We start from the raw sequence: 19,524 nt of genomic DNA on the forward strand, positions 1-19,524 counted from the left end.
TTTTTTTTCGAAAGTTTAGGGGCTTATATACCCCTTTAACCTATTTTAAATAATGATTACATAAAGTAAAATTATATTATATGTTGAAAATAGTACAAATATTTTAATATTATTAAAAAAATTGATCTAGAAAATATCAAATTTTTAATATGATATTTAAAAATGTATTTTTATTATATTTAAATTGTTAAATAAGTTAATATATTTAAATAATATTTAACAATTAAAAAAAGAATTTAAAAATTAATTGCAATAATTAAAAATATTTTATTTAAAAACTAATTAAAATTAAACACATAAAATCATATGAAACATATGTTATTAGAAACTAGTAAATTAAAACATAGAACAAATTAAAAAAATTTTGTAATAGCAGGATAAAGTTAACAATTTGTAATTAGTTAAAACTTATTAAATAGAAGTAACTAAATTCAGGGGCTAAAGCATATATTAATCCATTGGATTATTGTTAAAAATAAGATATAAATATTCTCAATTAAATCATTAATGTAGATATAAAAATACTTGGGGCTAAGTTGTGATTCAGAAAGTTGCAACGATAGATTCTAGAACGTTAAATACATACAAGTTTCTATCCGACCCGTACCCGTCTGAGAAGTATAGATTGAGTTCGTTCACTTATTTTTCCTTCTTCTGGGAGTTGCGTCGTTTGTGGTTTGCTTCAACTGCAGCTTTTGGTTTTCCCATTTTTCCTAATTTCAAGATATGGGTAAGCTTCCTTCTTCTTCATCGCTTCTAAATGGTCGAAGGAATCTTTCTATTCTATACCCTTCTTTTTTTTCTTCTTCTTTTAACACCATTGCTACCCACGTCGAATCTTTAAGTAAGGATTCCATGCCTGTAAGGGGATTGCAGAAAAAGCATGATCGCTTCCATAATCTTAATGGTGCTTTATCTTTATTTAACAAGATGATTGACGAGTGCCCTAAGCCTTCAATCGTGGAGTTCTCTATATTATTACAGGCCATTGTTAGAATGAAACATTATGCGCTTGTTGTTTTTCTGGGTAGCCAGATGGAATTACGGGGAGTTTCACATAATGCTTATTCTTTCACTATCTTGATTAATTGCTTTTGTCATTTAGGTAAAGTTGATTTTGGGTTTTCTGTTTTGGGGAAAATGCTCAAGTTAGGTTTTGAACCTAATGTTGTAACTTTGTCCACCTTGATTAATGGACTTTGTAATCAAAGCAGGGTTTCTCAGGCTGTGGATTTGTTTTATGAAATGATCGAAAAAGGGTATCGACCTGATTCATTTGCTTGCAATACAGTACTTAATGGGTTGTGCAAGTCTGGTAACACTGGTCGAGCTGTTAGAATGAAACATTATGCGCTTGCTGTTTCTCTGGGCAGCCAGATGGAACTATGGGGAGTTTCACATGATGCTTATTCTTTCAACATCTTGATTAATTGCTTTTGTCAGTTAGGTAAAGTTGATTTTGGGTTTTCTGTTTTAGGGAAAATGCTCAAGTTAGGTTTTGAACCTGATGTTGTAACTTTGTCCACTTTGATTAATGGACTTTGTAATCAAAGCAAGGTTTCTCAGGCTGCAAGTTTGTTTGATGAAATGATCAAAAAAGGGTGTCGACCTGATTCAGTTGCTTACAATACAGTACTTAATGGGTTGTGTAAGACTGGGAACACTGGTCGAGCTGTTAAGTTTCTAAGGACAATGAATGAAAGAGGTTTCGAACCCAATATTAGAGCATATAGCACCCTTATTGACTGTCTTTGTAAGAATGGGTTACTAAATGAGGCTCTCGACCTCTTCTCTGAAGTGAAGGTTAAGGGCATTAGACCAAATATTGTTATTTACAATTGCTTAATTCATGGTATGTGTAATTCAGGCCAGCAGCAGGAGGCAACCAAGCTTTTGAATGAAATGGTGGGTAACAATGTTTCTCCTGATATTTTCACGTATAACATATTGATTGATGCACATTGCAAGGAGGGGACAATTTCGGAAGCTGTAAATATCTTTAATGCGATGAGAAAGCAAGGTGTCAAGCCTGATGTTGTCACCTATAATATAGTGGTTGATGCATGGTGCAAGGAGAGGCTAATTTCTGAATCTTTGGATATGGTTCACACAATGAGAAAGCAAGGCATTGAGCCTGATGTTGTCACGTATAGTACATTAGTTGATGCACATTGCAAGGAGGGGAGGGTTTCTGAAGCCGAAGATATTGTTGACACGATGAGAAAGGAAGGCATTGAGCCTGATGTTGTGACGTATAATATATTGGTTGATGCGTATTGCAAGGAGAGGAGTATTTCTAAAGCTGTAGATACCATTGCCACAATGAGAAAGCAAGGTGTGGAGCCTGATGTTGTCACCTATAACATATTTATTGATGCACTTTGCAAGAATGGGATGGTTTCTGAAGCTGAATGTATTGTCGACACAATGAGAAAACAATGCATTGAGCCTAATTTTGTCACATACAGAACTCTTATGTTGGGTATGTGTCAATTAGGGAGAGTTTCAACTGCATGTGAACTTTTAAGAAAGATGCTTACATCTGGAGAAGTTCCAGATCTAATGACCATTTCGATTTTGTTGGATGATTTTTGCAAAAGAGGTAAACTTGACGAGGCATTGGAATTTTTTCAAGCAATGCGGAATAGTGGGTTGAAACTTGATACCGACTCTTATTGTGTTGTAATTGATGGCTTGTGCAAAGCTGGGCAAATTGAAGTTGCAAAGGAATTATTTCATGAACTCTCAGTCAATGGTTTAAAACCAAATGTTTACACATATGATATTGTGATTAATGGATTATGTAAAGAGGGATTGCTAGATGAAGCATACCAGTTGTTTAGAAGCATGGGAGATAATGATTGTTTTCCTGTTGACTGCTGTTATAATGTAATGATCCAGGCGTTTCTTCGAAATAGCTATACCTCAAAAGCAACGGAACTTCTTACAGAAATGGTTGGAAAGGGCTTTTGTGCAGATTTATGCACTGCCACCTTATTTGTGGATCTCATCTTGCAATCTAATGAATCAATTTTGATCTGAATGTTTCACTATTAGTGTAAAGATTGTCACATTGCGAATGTGAATCAATTTGTTCGGTAACCAATTGTACTTCTGTGATAAGTTAAAGTTTCTGGAAACTACAGTGAGTATCAAAGTCTATTTTCAATTTTGTTAATGGACTTTAAACATTAAGGATGAAGCAAATAAGTGTTATACACCATGTTTCACGCTTCACTAGTGATTTTCTTGAGAATGTTTTCTTCTTAGATCTTTGAAGTAAGTTTCTTTATTGGGTTGGCTGTTTCCTGCCAAGCTGAGTTTTTATTCAGCACCAATGACTATTATGCGCAAATCCTCAACACTTCATTGCAAAAGCTCGAAGCTTCACTTGCTAAAAGCTGAAGCAATCGGCTGGTCTCAATTGGCTGCTCCAGCAGGTGCCTCGTTGATTCTTTCTTTCTTTAACTTACTTGGTTGTTATAAGAAGTAACTAAAATTAACAATAGAAATGCAAGAGATTCCAACTTTCCCACCGCAAGTGGCCCAGACAACTCATTATATACCTTGTCTGTTCTCACCATCATGCCTAAACAGGCTGCTTTAACGCATACTTTAGTAGGTTTTATGATTCTCCCCTTTGAACTTTAAGTATGGTGCTCTTATCTTTGCAGGATGCCTGTCATGAATGATGTAATTAACATGATCATCATCCATTCTCAAAAGAAAAAAAAAAGACCATATTCCTTGCATGGGGTATCAGTGCTAGAGCTGATGATTATACTCAGGATGGAAGGTACCTCAGAGTGGATGCATTCTTAACTCATCTTAGCTGATCAATAAAATATTGCTTTCTTGTTTCTAAAATTTTTTCAAAATCAATTTTTTGAAGGCAGCATGAGCATTTCTCTGAATAAAATAATGGTGCTCCTCCAGTCCTAGTTATGAACTAGCAGGAAGCGCATCTTGGAGTCCTGTCCATAGTGAAGGTATTGTTTTGTACCTTAAATGTTTGGAGACATGTTGCTTCCAGTCATATTTTTCTAGGTGGTGCACTAAAAAGATCGTTGATGATAGGGATGGAGGAACTTCAGTAGCAGCTGCTGCCAGGTTGTCTTCTCCTGCTAGAAATAATCCTAACCAAGCCACCTGTGATTTGGTAACTCAGCATCTCCTTCAAGTCAAAAGGTGGAGACTTTCGATGAATTTGATCCACGTGTTTCAGTTTCAGGTATGAATTTTGTATTTAAATACCATGGTTTGTATGCTCCAATCTTCCAATGTTATCAGTTGGATGATCATGGTCTGAGTCTGGTGCCCTTATTGCTCATCCAATATGACACAGTCGATATGGTGACATTTTGGCTTGAACAATCTTCTTGCAAAATATAAACTTATGAGTTGTTTAAGTAATAAGTTTGGTATCCTATGTTGCTTCACATTCCATTCCATTTCATTTTTTATTTTGCTGCAAAGTGTATATTTCCTGCAGAATTGATTTAATCATTTTATATTTTGATTGTTTTCTGGTACTTAAACTTTTGCAATTGGTTTTATACTAGTGGCAATTTTAATTATTGTACATAATAATTTTAAATCAAAACATAAAAGATTGCTACAATGGCTTCTTGTTTCAAAATTTGACTTTTCTTTACTCATTTGAAATTAAATTACTAGTTGGAGTTTCATGTGATTGTATGAGCAAAATCTCCTAGTTTTGAGGAACCTAAATTGGATTCATCTTGATGCTATTGCATTTATCCCTTTAACCTGGAACTTATTTTAATCTTTTGCTCATCTGTTTCAACTGCCCCGATCCTGTTGCCACACCTCCCCTGCCCCTGGTAATGCTGTTCCTACTGCTTCGACCGTTTCTGAACTAGACTGTCTTGGTGCCCTGTAGGATTCATTGGCCTTTGTGCCAACTATACTCGAGACCCCTGCTGCTAAGGCTGATGCCCTTCCTAAATCTGGTGCTTTACCCACCTTTTCTGATAATCAACAGGCATCTAACTTTGGAAATCAGGTAGATATGATTTGTTTAATCTCAGACTTATTAATCACCTTTTTCTTTGGTTAATGTACAAGGATTTCATTCCATCTGTCTGCAATATATGCCTAAATGGCACCGTGACTATGGATATGCTGTTCTGTTGTTGCCTTGTTTGTTTTCATTTGATTTAAGTATCTTTAATTGAATCACCATGTAAGGCAGCATGGATAGTTAAAATTGAAATTACTTTGCATAATCATCTTTATCATCTGCATATTTACTATAGAAGGGTAACGTAAGAAGGTTTCAGTGTGAATTTCAAAATCTGCTAGATCAGCTGCTAACATTTACCAATCCGCACAGCCAAGTGGTAATCCATAAGGCCGGCCTGTGCAACCCAGTGCTAACCCATATGGCCAAAATGGGTTGCCAAGTACCAAACCCTGTGGCCAGCTAGCACAACCAAATGCTAGTCCATACAGAACCTGCACGACCAAATGCTAATCCATAAGACCAACCTGCACAGCAACATGCTAATCCATAGGCTCAAACTGCATGGCCAAATGCTAATCCACACGGCCAAACTGCTCAGCCAATGCTAATGCATATGGCCAACCTGTACAGCTAAGTGCTAATCCATATGCCCAACCTACATAGTCAAGTTAGAATAATGGATATGGCAAATTTGCCTCCCACAGTGTCTGTGGCCCCCCAAATTCCCGGGGTCTGCTGCACAGGCTCCTGTCAGTTCACAAATGGCTGCTCAACCTCAAAGCCCTGCCGTACCAGCTGCTCAGCTTAACACTGGAAACGTTTTTTATGGCTGGATCTGCTGTGCCAGTTGGTTCGCCCTCTGCTCCTCAAACCACAAATGAATCAGGTGCACATAGTAACAACAATGTCCTGGGAGGCTTCTTTTCACTACCTGGATCATACACTTCAATGGCACAACAGACGGCTCCTCCCTTGTCAACAGCAGCACCTGTTATAGTTCCCAACTCTCAGAGGATAAATTTCAGCCCAAGTCAACTGTTTGGGCTGATACATTGAGCAGTGGACTGGTCAATTTAAACATATCTGGAGGTAAGTACTAACCTCTCTTTCTAAATATGCCCCTCCAACAAGAATTAACATCGTATGACAAAAGCATTTTATTTTCTATATGCAATGGTAAAAAAAACCTTTATTTTCTATATGCAGCTAAAAAGAACCCATTGTCTGATATAGCGGTGGACTTTGGTGCAATCAATCAGAAGGAAAATAGGATGGAAAAGCCTGCCCTGACTGCAGTGACATCTGCTGTCACGATGGGTAATTCTATGGAATCTGGTTTTGGGATTGGCTGTGCTGGTGCTAGTGTTCTCAGAGCTCCAGAGGATCCCATGGTGGGTTCCAGCATGGGCATGGGGTATGGGAGTGGGTGGTGGTCCTATCCAAGGCATTGGCATGGGAGTTTAGGCTATGATGGTATGAATCGGCAACCTATGAGCATGGGAATGGGGATGAACATGGGCATGAATCCAGGCATGGGGGTGAATAGGCAGCCTGATGATAAGTGGTGGTGGTGGTGGTTACCGATGAGAAATCATTGCCTCAGACATTCAGTTTTTTTCATTAACAATAATAGTTTTAGTATATTTACTGGGAAGATGCAAGGAAACACTTCCCAGTTAGAAATCCAAGTAATCACCTTGCGTAATCATATCTAATGTTGGATTTTTAACCTTTTGTTTTTAAACTTAAGATATCACAATTGGGAATCTGATTATAGTTTTGACTGTGAAATGTGTGTTTAATATTTTGAAGAGATGCATCTCACTTTATCCTTCTAAACCAAGCATTGTCAGTAATTAGATTGGAAAAGAAGAGATGAAGCTCATTACACTTCGGACGCATTTCAAAGTCAACTACATTAAGGTTACATACGGATAACGAAAATTTGCAATCTGAATAAAAAAATATACACATATATTTGACTGGATTTTTTATGAGAGAAATTTAGAATACTATTAATAGTACGGAAGACAATAAAGAGGCAATCTTCAACATAAGACCTCTTAAGCCTCTGGGTCTAGATGGAAAACCAGTCATTTTCTTCTAAGCTTGTTGGACTGTTGGTATTAAAAGCTTATCTCAGTGCTTTCAGAACTGGGAAAATGTTGAAAGAAATGAACACCATCGACACCGAAGCAAATCAATCTAGAGGTGGTAAAGTTACTTTAGTCTAAATTTGTCCATGGTGGAGTGACTCCAATTTAAATTAATATAAAACTATAAAAATATTTTATTCAATTTTAATTATAAAAATATATAAATATTAATATAAAAATATATTATTATTATTATTATTTTGAAAGGAGATATTTTATTATTTTTAAACAATAATATAAAAGCTTATGAACAAGTTAGATTAGACTTGGGCCTCAGCTTAAAATTTTATTTAAAATCAAGTTCTAACATGATTCATAGACATCTTTATTTTAGATCCATCAACCTTTGCAAGGTTGTTTACAAAATTATTGCCAAGGTAATGGTGAAAAACCTTTGTAATGGCCCAAATTTGCCTGGCCCGATACAAATATTAGAACCCAAATAAATAACAAATAAACCAAATAAATGTCCAGTTTATTACAACCAAGTCCAAACCCGATTACAAAACCCAAAATTCCCAAGCCTAAATTGTTAACCCAATACTTAACCCTCCAGGCCCAAATCACTCAGCCCAAATTAGCCTAACATGGGGATATCAGAAACCCTAGGCAGCAGTTACCGCGCCGCAATCGAGCACGAGCCCCCTCTCGTGTGTGTGCGCGAGCCTCCGTACAAGCACGCCCCTCCCACGCATAGCCCCCGTACATGCTGGCCCTCGTACGACCATGTACCTGCAAAGGACCAACAAACGAGCAAAAAACAGAACGCAACAAACGCAAAAGGAATAGCAGAGAAAAATAGGAGGAATTTAGAAAAATTACCTGTAAAATTTCTATTGTATTTCCGGCTATATAAAGCCGTTTTCGATTTTTGTAAAGGGATCCCCTTTTTTTGGAACACGCACACTGAATATAAAAAACACACACGCATTTTCAATACAAAAATTGGAAGAAAGGTGACTTCCCAGTATTTTTCTTTTTTACTGGTTATCAGACTCATTTTCTTTTATTTCGTTTTCTAGTTTTTATGTTCTTCAATCTTTGTTTAAAATAAAAACAATAAAAAGGAGAGAGAGGCATACCTCCACTGGACCTTTCGCTCTCCCTCCGTCGTCATCGGAGTTTGGAGCAGTGTTCGGGGAGCCTTCGAAGGAGGCGATGATTCACCGAGCGGCGCAGAGGGAGAGTGTGCTTAGGTTTTCTTTTATTTATTTTTTTCTTTTTTCCTTCAAATGGTAGATTAGGTTAGTTTAGGTTTTTTGTTTTTTAGGTAGATTATTAAAACGACGCCGTATGATAGCCCTCAACCCGCGCGGTGACCCGACCCGAGGGAAGGATCCGCGCGCTTTAGGTCTGATGGGCTATTTGGGCACTGAACCCCTCCGCATTTCGTTTTTGTTTCAGTTTAGTTTTTCTTCAATTTTTTTAATTGTTACCTTATGTTTGATTCTGATTTCATCCGAGTCCTCAGTCAAATGACGTCGTTTTCACTGTAGGATTTGAATGTCCAGATCCATGCGTTTAATTGCTGCTTTAGTCCCTATGGTTTCCGATGATTTTCAATGTGGACGTTGGCTCACTTATTTCAAATTAACCCTTAAAATTTTGTTTGGTTTCAAAATAGGTCCGCTTTCATTGAACTAATTGGTTTATTTTCATTAATTTCATTTGTTGGTATTATTTTAATAATATATTTATATATATTAGTTAAACTAATTTTTTTATAAATTCATAATATTTCATATTTTCATATATATGTATATATAGCATGTATTTTAGTATACGTATGTATATATAATAACCTATCATTAATTTCAAATGATATTTTTATGCATAGAAATCTTATTCCTTTTAAATTTGCCATTTTATTTCATTTCTTTTATTTAACTTTTGTATATTATTATTATGCATGTATATTATTTGGTATATTATATATTTTTCTTATGTATTTGCTTTAAATTCGTTTTGTTATTACATTTTTTGTTTACATAGTATTTTTTATTTTCCTTTAAATCTATTGCAAACTCGTATATATACATTATGACGAAATTTTATACATATAATTTATCGTACATTGATAATTTTGGATCCTCTCCCTTGTATGTTTTTTCATTTTATTTTTGTCTTAAAACTTATTATACTTTGTTTGTGTTGATTTGCTTGATATTCCTTATAATTTATTTGTTTTTAATATTAGTATTTGCAATATGAGATGTAAAATTATTGCTCGTGTATTTTATTGCTTATTTGTATTTATTGATTCTTTGTCGCTCATTAGTGTACATTTTAATTTCCGAACTACCATTTCGCGTTACATTATCGCTTCGTCATTTTTTTTAAAAAGGGAATTGCATTTTGTTCGAGCATTAAAATCGTTTTATTCGTAAATAACGCAAATATTCGACATTTGGAATCTTCGAAAGAATTGAGCCCTAACGTATTGGGTTCCAATTCCCTCGTTGAATCTAAATAATCGAAATTTTTAACGTACAAATTTCAAATAAAAAACCATTCTCGGGAATTCGACACGTCGTGTCCTAATGCATTGGATATAACATGTTATTTTCTCGAGACGAGGATTTTAAAAAATAAAGGCAATATTCGATATTTAGGAATTTGGTGGAATCGAACCCTAACTTACCAGGTTTTGATTTTCTCATTTGACCCAGATAATCGAAAATCCTTCTCAAAATGCATAGGTTTTAAAAGGTTAAGAAATAAATTTAATTTTGAAGATTTAAAATGTTGCACTCTAACTTACTGAGTGTGACGATTTATCTTCCAATTCATTTTATTCAAAATAAAAGGATCGTATTTTAAAATCTTTTCAAAATTTCGACATTAAGACATTAAACAATCAATTCGGTACCAATTTTGGGCGTCACGAGGGTGCTAACCCTTCCTCGTGCGTAACAGACTCCCGAACCTGTTTTCTCAAATTTCGCAGACCAAAATCATTTTCAAGGTGATCCGACCACACCTCCTTAAAAGGTCGGTGGCGACTCCCTATTTTTATTTTCAAAGTCGATCCCCATTTTTCAAATTTAAAAATGGTTTCGACAACCTTAACTATATCAAAACGCTTTTATAGGACCACTAAATATGTGATAATATTTTGGTGAGGATGAAAATTACTCACATGATATAAAAGAGAGCTAAATGTATTGGAATCTCAGGTGCTCTAGAACTTGATATGAATAAATGCTATGATAAATCCAATTTGGAAATTCTTGGAACAATTTTAGGAACCAATGAGTTTGGAAAATATTGAAGCCTCTCTCAACCATTCCACATACTTCCTTTGGTGGAGTTTCTTTTCTTTTTCATTTTTCTTGCATTTTTTTTTCAAATTTACACAAGATCTCAACCCCAATTTTGATATTTTGTTAAGAACAAGAAAAAAACACTTTTCCAAACTTAAGTTCACCTTCAAACCTCCATTTTTAGCAAGAGTTTTTATGGTTCTTAAGATAGAAAGTTGAAGATAGAGAAAGAAAGCTTATGTTGACCTGAAACAATTGTTAAGTAATAAGTTAAGTGCTGGCAAAAGTGATTGGGGAAGTTAACACTTCTCCAAGCATCGTGAAACACAAAACAAAAAGAGGGGACACAAAAATTGTTTATGCAAGTTGATTTTCTTACGTTTACGGAGCCTAGCTCAGTGAGAAGTATCCATTATCTTCAAACACTTACAATAAGTGAACCTAAATCTATCACACCCTTGTGACAATTTCATCACTTTTGCACCTTTGAAGACTAGAACTCTCACCACTCAATTCCCCATTGAGAACTTAGCTTGTAAATTCACAACATAAAGGTTTTACAATCAAAATGCACTTTCACAAATAATATTTCCCACTTGAACAAAACAAATCAAGTGCTCTCTATAATCTGTACATCAACCTATACAAATCTCTCAATTATATAGAGTTTTTCGAGACTTGCTAACATCATGAAAATTTATAACAATCCTGATAAAACAATAGGTAAACAAGTTGAATACAATATAATAATAACAAACAAAGTAAACAAAGACTGTTAGCAACTAAGTCTTCAACATTCCAATCTGATCCAACTTTCTCAATCCATGGGATTAAACTCGATCCGATCCAGTTCTCCAAATATGTTTCCTCAAGTAATATGATCTTCACTAATGGGCTTAAAATTATCCATGAACTCAGCTCAACCCAAATATTTGGTTTAATAAATTGCCAATCACCTAAATATGAAAAGCTGACTGCCTGTCCCAATGGGTAAGAAAGTGCCCACTTCCTCAAGCACATTGCAATCATTACATTTTTTTCAAAAGCTTCAATAAGGTAACAAATGATGTTTTCCTTCACACCTAACTTGACTTTTGATTTTGCTTATGGTAAAGTTTGAAATTTTTAGATACTATTAGTTGGTTTTATTATTGTGTATGAGAAAATGAGGAATTGATGGAAAATGGAAATTCCAAGCTTATTAATGATGTATTCAAGTGTTTGAAAGTTTGGATTTGTAAAAATAAATCTAAGAGGTAAGTACTCTTGGATAATCTTACTTTCCTATACTAACAAGTATATGTAATTTATCAACTTGTATAATAAACATGAAAGTGAGTGTGTAATGAGTGGTTGCAAATTCCATAGCTTAAAAAATTGTTGAAATAAGTGATTAGAAAGTTGTGGTAGTAAGCTTGCTTATGAAATTGTCTTATTAATAATGTGCTATGGTAAGTTTGGTTGCCATGAAATGGTTAATAACTATGATGATATGATACGTGAATAAGTATGATATGTGTTATTAATGAGGAAAATGTGTTGAATGTGTCATTTGAGAAATTGGGTAATGAACAATTCCATTAAAATAGTTTGGTGACAATAACGATGTACCTTTAAATTTTTTTCAAAAATTGTAGAAATTGAATTAAAAGTTTATCCATATATATTTTAAAATATTAGTGATTCTAGTTTTTAATTGAATAAACGAAACTTGCATCCGAATTTTACATTATGAGATAAATTTGTTTTAGTGAGGAAATGTCAAAACTCTTGGCAACATCCTTCGAATTTGAAAGCTTGTATAAAATGAATTAGAATATGAGCTTTATATGTCTGAAAAGATTATTGAGTCTAGTTTCTAACAACAAATGTTAATGCCATATAAATGATTTATTAAAAGATAAATATTTTTAAGAGAAAAAGGTTGAAACTGCCTTGTAGCAGAACAATAGCGACTTTAAAAAAAAACTCTGATATTAATTCACTCATGGTGAAATTATAAAAATTTTGTGGTGGAAGGTAAGTAAGTCTAGTTTCTAAAACATCAGACGAGTTCTAATTTTAGATTTTTGGATTAAGAAATAAATAATTCAATGACTGCTACTCAAGTATACAACTCTGTTATGTGTATATGTGAAAACACCTATTACGCTTCTATGTGAAAATAGATAAAGAAATGTCTAAATATTATCTAAAATCTATAAACTCTAAATTTGCCTATATTTGTATTTTCATAACATTTTCCTACTAAGCTAGACACAAAAATATTCTAAGTAAGTTCGACACTAACGAACTTAAGGCTAGGTTTGGTTAGTCACTTATGAGTCTACTCATTTTAGAATTAACTTAAAAAAACTCTAAAAGAATAGACTTGGTCAACTTATTAGATTTGGGTTTGGAAGTTTGGTTACACAAAAGGAAGGCTATAACACCCCTAAGACGATTGTCTTAAAACAGTAACTTTTTAACTTTTGACATTTTAATAAGACTTCTGAGTTTTTTATTAATCTAATTTCACTAAGTTAATGACTCCATTTAATCAATCTAAGTAAAATTGCTTAACATTTGCATCTTTGATTGGTGGATGTTCCTTCATGAGGAGTCTCCAAGATATCCCAAGTAACCTTTGCAACCTTGCACTTTGCAACCCTAAACTCTTGTATATCTACTCTACAAAAGATTGCATATAAGACTTTTGAGTTAGAATTTGCCCACTTTTCTTCCTTAGTGGTTCACTGTACATTTGGTTTCATGACCTTTCCACTTTTAGTATCCAATATGGGGGGGTTTCTATTTAGTCAACACACCATGCCATGCCTTTTCATCAATTGAATTAATACAAGCCTTCATGTGTGTTTTTTGATGAGCATAATTGTCAACCTCGAGCATAGGGTCTTGATGTAGATAAATTTTCCCTAGTTTGAATTTAAAAATAAAAAAGCTTGAAACAATATAGAATAAAAAATATGAATGTGCTTAGAAGAAGAATCGAACTCGAGACTCAAAAATAAAATCATTATTAATTAGCTATCTAATCAAAAAATCTAGTATGTTTAAAATAGTAATTAAAAATAAAAGTAAAGCTTGAAACAAATTAAATAAAAATACAAATGTGAATAGGAGAAGAATTAAACCCAAGACTCAAAAACAAAATCAGTAACATTTTAACTATCTAACTAAAAAGCTAATATCTCATCAAAATCGACCCGTTCCCTTAAATATCTCAGAAATTGACTTAAAACCCTAAATATTTTGTTAAATCACCAATATTTTCAATCTCGACCTATTTTCGCATAAAATTGACCTAAATCTCAATTTTGCCCAAATAAAACCCCTATACTATAAAAAATATATTTTACAGATGCTTTTATAAATAATGAAATAAAAAATTTCCGCTATTCTTTTTTTTCGTGAATACATTAAACCCTAAAACAACCAAAACGATTGAGTGAATACGATCTAAAATTCAGCTCTCTCAGTCTCAGAATTTAAGGGCCCATCTTTTAAACAGAGGGGGGAATAGATGATAACATAAGTTTTTCTGGTTTCATTCAAGCTCACCTCTTGCCTTTTCCATTTTCCTTAATTCAAGTTATGGGTAAGCTTAATCCTTCTTTACTTTTTACTTCTATTGTTAATGGTGGAAAGAATCTTTCTTATTTCCGCTCTCCCTTTTCTCGTTATTTTAACACCTCTGCTACCCACGTCAGTGCGTTTAGTAAGAATTCCATTTCTGTAAGGGGGAAGAGAAAGAAGTATGATGGCCTCCATAATGTTGATGATGCTTTGAATATGTTTTATAGGATGATTGACAAGTACCCAATGCCTTCAACTGTGGAATTCAATAGATTATTAGTAGCCATTGTTAGAACGAAACATTATGCCATTGTTGTTTCTATGTATAGCCGATTACAATTACTAGGGGTTTCTCATGATGTTTATTCTTTCAACATCTTGATTAATTGCTTTTGTCAATTAGGTTATATTGATTTTGGGTTTTCTGTTTTGGGTAAAATGTTGAAGCTAGGTGTTGAACCTGATGTTATAACTTTGTCCACTTTGATTAATGGACTTTGTAAGCAAAGTAAGATTTCTCAGGCTTTGAGTTTGTTTGATGATATGATTGGAAAAGGGTATCAACCTAATTTAATTGCTTACAATACAATACTTAATGGGTTGTTTAAGACAGGGAATATGAAAAGTGCTGTTAGGTTTCTGAGGATGATGGAAAAAAGAGGTTTCGAACCCGATATTGTAGCATATAACACTGTCATTGACTATCTTTGCAAGTGTGGGTTACAAAATGAGGCCATAGATCTCTTCTCCCAAATGAAGGTTAAGGGCATTACACCAAATATGGTTAGTTATAGTTGCTTAATTCATGCTATGTGTAATTCAGGCTTGCAAAAGGAGGCAACAAGGCTTTTGAATGAAATGGTGGATAAAAATATTTCACTTGATATTTTCATGTATAATATGTTGATTGATGCACATTGCAAGGAGGGGACAATTTCTGAAGCTGTAGATACCATTGACACAATGAGAAAGCAAGGCATTGAGCCTAATGTTGTTACGTATAGTATATTGGTTGATGCACATTGTAAGGAAGGGATGATTCCTGAAGCTAAAGATATTTTTGAGACAATGATAAAGCAAGGCATTGAGCCTAATGTTGTCACGTATAGTATATTGGTTGATGCACTTTGTAAGGAGGGGATGGTTTCTGAAGCTGAAGATATTGTTGACACAATGAGAAATCAAGGCATTGAGCCTGATGTTGTTACCTATAATGCATTGATAAACGGCTATTGCTTGCGAAATAAAATGGATAAAGTTAGAAGTGTATTTCAGTTGATGATTAAGAAGGGTTGTGTTCCTGATATATGTAGTTTCAACATCATGATCAACGGATATTGTAAAGCTAAAAGGTTGGGCGAAGCAATGGAACTCTTTCACAAAATGGCTCAAAAAGGACCAATCCCTGATACCATCACCTACAGCACTCTTATGCAAGGAATGTGTCGATTAGGGAGAATTTCAGCCGCATATGAACTTTTGGAAAAGATGCTTGCTTCTGGGCAAGTTCCAAATCTAATGACCTGTTCAATTTTGCTGGATGGTTTATGCAAAAGAGGCAAACTCAAAGAAGCATTGAATTTTTTTCAAGCAATGCGGAACAGTGGGCTGAAACTTGATATTGTCTCTTATAATATCCTTATTGGTGGCTTGTGCAAAATTGGGTATATCGAAGTTGCGAAGGAAGTATTTCGTGAACTTTCAGTCAATGGTTTAAAACCTGATGTTTACTCATATGCTATAATGATTAATGGTTTTTGTAGAAAGGGATTGTCGGATGAAGCATACCAATTGTTTAGGAGTATGGGAGATAATGATTGCTTGCCTAATAGTTGCTGTTATAATGTAATGATCCAAGGGTTCATCCAAAACAACTATACCTCAAAGGCAACACAACTTCTTACGGAAATGGTCGATAAGGGCTTTTCTGCAGATTTGTGCTCTGCCACCTTATTTTTGGATCTCATCTTACGATATGGTAAATCAATCTTGATCTAATAGTGTAAAGATTGTCACTTTTGAATGTGAATAAATTTTTTCATAACCAATTGTATTGCTGTGATAAGTTGAAGAGTTTCTGGAAACTACAGTGAGTGAGTTTAAGGTCTACTTTTAGTTTAGTTGATGTACTTTAAGGATGAAAGAAACAGATGATATACACCATGTTTCATTTACAGCACTAATTAAAATGGAGATCGACCTTGTCTTTTTATTTTTTATATCATCCTAATGATTATGTAATGGGATAGTTTTGTAGTGATTTAAATACATCAGAATATGCCATGTTTTGGGCGATTCAATGTTTAGGCATGAATCATGGGATGCTTCTCATAAGAAAAACTGAAAGCAGCTATGCCCTGTTTCTCAATTCATTTTCACAGCTCAAATAAGACAGAATCATGGCATAAAAGAGTGAAACTCTGTTTCATATTCGGATATGGATTAGGAGTATGATCCTTAGTGTAATTGTACTCAGGATGGGCCAACATACAGGAGCTAATCTATCAAGGTGAGCTGGAAGAAGTTATGTTTTCTGATATGCAATGAGAGATGAGCTCAAGTTTTCCATTCCATAGTTTGATTAGCAGTTAGGAACGTTGAAAGTGGGTGTTTCACAAGCAAAAGTACCATCAATTTCAGGTTAGAAATCCAAGTAAATGACCAACAAGAGGACGCTTGCTTAATCATTTCCAATGTTGGATTTAAACCTAAGTTTGAAAAATAAGGTTACAATCTTACATATATACACACAGGCGTGTGTGCAAAAAGTCGCAATCTAAGAAAACACTGCAGATTATTACAACTTAAGAGTGATTATATGAATTGACCAAGCTAAATCCAGGTGTGAAATATTGTATATTGCAAAGCCTAACAATAATCACATCAGGTCAAACTGTGCTATTGAAGTCATTGGTGGTGCTTGAAAATGGTTCAAGATCTGATCTGATCTTCAAGTGACAGGGCTGCTTCACTTTGAAGTGAAGAAGACCTTAGGTCAAACTGTTAAGAGACCTGTAAGTTTGGTATTAGATACAAAGCTCCCCCCGTATAATTAATATTAATTTACTGTATTGGATATTGAACAGTGTAAAACTATCTCTCCTTGCAACTTAGAATATACATAATTTTGAGACCCTAACCTTTTAATCATACTAGCATTAGCTCAAGGAACGTGAGTGATATAATCTAATTTATTTTAAAAGAATTATAGAATATAGTAGTTTATTTCTATTTATCTAAAATGAATATATGTAAATTAAAAATTATAAAACATATCATTCAAACAGTACTTAAAGCGTATCCAACATAATAATTTAATCATTTTTTTATGTTAAAAAAATAATTTAACTAGATAAAAAAGAATTACGTTCAAAATGACAAAAGAGGTAAACATAATCAACTTTGTCATTATTTCAAAGTAAAAATACTATCAATTCAAGGATAAAAATTTAATTAATCATAAATTTAAATAATAATTGTGACATATAATTACACAAGCAAATAAAATAATTTAATTTATATTTATTATATATATAAGATTTATTCATAATTTATTTACCAACTAAATTACTTAATAATAAATAGTAGACAATTTACTTACATAAATCATTAAATTAATCATAAAGAAAATTCTGATGAGTAGTAATTTTCATAATGTATATAATTTTTTTTCGAAGAAACCCCAGAGCAGAAGTTAAAGGGTATAGTATCTTTACTGAGAGATGAGGCATATTGTTGGTGACACTCAGTAGTGAGAGGTACTCAGGCTAAGCGTCTGACATGAGAATATTTTCAGGAGGCCTTTCAGAAGAAGTATGTGGTACGAGGTAAGTTAAGGGCCGTAGGCTGGAGTTCATTGAGCTAACACAGGGTAACAAGACTATGGCTGAGTTTCTTAGGTTGAGCCGTTATGCTTCGGCTATGGTGGCTACTGAGCAGGATAAGATCCTGTGGTTTGAGAATGGGTTGAGGTATAATTTAAAGGTTCAGATTGCACCGCATCAAGAGAAGGTGTTTGAGACCTTGGTAGAAAAGGCTAAGATTTTGGAGGAAGTTAAACGATTGGAGAGGAAAAAACACGATAATGACATGGCTCAAAGTAGGAGGGATTCAGGTTCTATTGGCTCAATTCCGCGACCTTTGAAGCGAGCTAAGGAGGACAGATCATAGCAGAATGTTGTAGGGGGTAATGCCAGAGGTACACTTAGATTGTGGACACTCACAATATAGGTGAAAATTTTATATAAAAATATATTTATAAAAAATGTTATGTGAAAAATAAATGATGTTTTTGTTAAAATGGTAAAGTTGAGACTTTGAAGGTCATGATGTCATAGGTGCAAGTCCCACCACGTCTAGATTCCTTTCTAGATTTTTTTTGGGTTTAGATCATGGTAGTTGGTATCATTATGATATCAATTGTACTAGGGGCGAAGTTAAAAATTTTTTTAAGGGGGTTAAAGTGTAAATTTACTATTATACCAAATTTAATGGAAAAAAATGACGAGAAAAAGAATAGATTGATGAAATTGTAGGAATAAGATGGAAGATGAATTCCAAAAAGATGGATGGATGAAGATAGAATCGCAGATTGTATATTTATAATTTTTGAATTATTTGAATCCATAAATTTATCTAAAAATCTTAATCTACAGTTATTTGCAAATTATCTGAATATTATTCTCCGAATCCAAATTCGTAAAAAATCTAAATTTAATATTTTTTATTATATATTATATATTTGAATATGAAAAAAATCCGAATTCAAATCTGTTAAAATTAAAATTTTAAAAATAATATAAAATAAAAAATTAATTTTAAATAAAATTTATTCATAATTAACAATAAATAAAGACAAAACAAATTAGCAAAAATAGTTAAATATCCAAGGGCAAAGGGAGGGGTAGATAAGGGCTTACCCCCTCCAAATGGAAAATAGTTATTTTGTTGAGAAATGTGCTTATATTGTAGTAAACATGTAACTATTTTATATTTATTTGAATGATAAATAAATAAATAAAGTTAATTTCACATTTCACTATTATGTCTTCTATATTTCTGTCTTTTATATTTTGCATGCAAAGCGAAATTGTGACAAGCAAATATTAGCTCATTTTGTCTAAGTTCAAACTGAAGATAAGTGACATTGTAAAAATGTTTACATTGCAAGAAAGACAACTTATTTCAGTAGATAATCTAAATGAGTCCGTAATCTCGTAAAATAATCAAAGTGAACATTTGATTCAAATACTAAAAAGGATTATGTCTTCTATAATTTCAATTGGAGAGATGACTAGTCTTAGCTATTGGAGTAGTTGACTCCACAGGTAGAGACATAGATGTGTTCATTAGTAAAATGATATATTGGACTGACCCAAGATGAATTAATTCTGAACCCGTTTGTGAATTAATTCACTTGTGACGTTCATGGAATGATTTACCTAAATCCTGAGTTAGTCACTGACCATACATATGCAACTCATGTGCTTTGATATAAGTGGAGGCTTATGATCTAAAGATGATCGAGCCCATAGCCGGTATG

General features: G+C 33.6%; 2 protein-coding genes and 1 long non-coding RNA gene across 11 annotated transcripts; 2 read left to right on the forward strand and 1 right to left on the reverse strand.

Annotated features, from left to right (window-relative positions):
• The first annotated feature begins 548 nt into the window (after positions 1-548).
• On the forward strand, positions 549-6,778 carry LOC107914690 (pentatricopeptide repeat-containing protein At1g63330). Of its 9 annotated transcripts, none has more exons than XM_041102249.1 (7): positions 549-3,440; positions 3,675-3,796; positions 3,893-3,989; positions 4,078-4,231; positions 4,884-5,026; positions 5,692-6,076; positions 6,194-6,778. In XM_041102249.1, the coding sequence occupies exon 1, from the start codon at positions 727-729 to the stop codon at positions 3,040-3,042; it is 2,316 nt and encodes a 771-aa protein (XP_040958183.1). In that variant the 5' UTR covers positions 549-726; the 3' UTR covers positions 3,043-3,440; positions 3,675-3,796; positions 3,893-3,989; positions 4,078-4,231; positions 4,884-5,026; positions 5,692-6,076; positions 6,194-6,778. The 9 variants fall into 9 exon arrangements, with proteins under 9 accessions (XP_040958183.1, XP_016699182.2, XP_016699184.2 ...); XM_016843693.2 differs by having other exon boundaries at positions 4,904-5,026; positions 5,357-6,076; XM_016843695.2 differs by having other exon boundaries at positions 4,904-5,026.
• Positions 6,779-7,597: 819 nt separating this feature from the next.
• LOC107914692 (uncharacterized) lies at positions 7,598-8,572 on the reverse strand. Its single transcript, XR_001688957.2, has 2 exons — positions 8,226-8,572; positions 7,598-8,049 (listed from the first exon to the last, which is right to left on the reverse strand). It is a non-coding gene; the product is annotated as an uncharacterized lncRNA (long non-coding RNA).
• Positions 8,573-13,801: 5,229 nt separating this feature from the next.
• LOC107914693 (pentatricopeptide repeat-containing protein At1g63330) lies at positions 13,802-16,201 on the forward strand. The gene has a single exon (XM_041102250.1). The coding sequence runs from the start codon at positions 14,001-14,003 to the stop codon at positions 15,978-15,980; it is 1,980 nt and encodes a 659-aa protein (XP_040958184.1). The 5' UTR covers positions 13,802-14,000; the 3' UTR covers positions 15,981-16,201.
• The last annotated feature ends 3,323 nt before the right edge of the window (positions 16,202-19,524 follow it).

Source organism: Gossypium hirsutum, chromosome D10 (assembly GCF_007990345.1).
Source record: "Gossypium hirsutum isolate 1008001.06 chromosome D10, Gossypium_hirsutum_v2.1, whole genome shotgun sequence".
Classification (NCBI taxonomy): domain Eukaryota; kingdom Viridiplantae; phylum Streptophyta; class Magnoliopsida; order Malvales; family Malvaceae; genus Gossypium; species Gossypium hirsutum.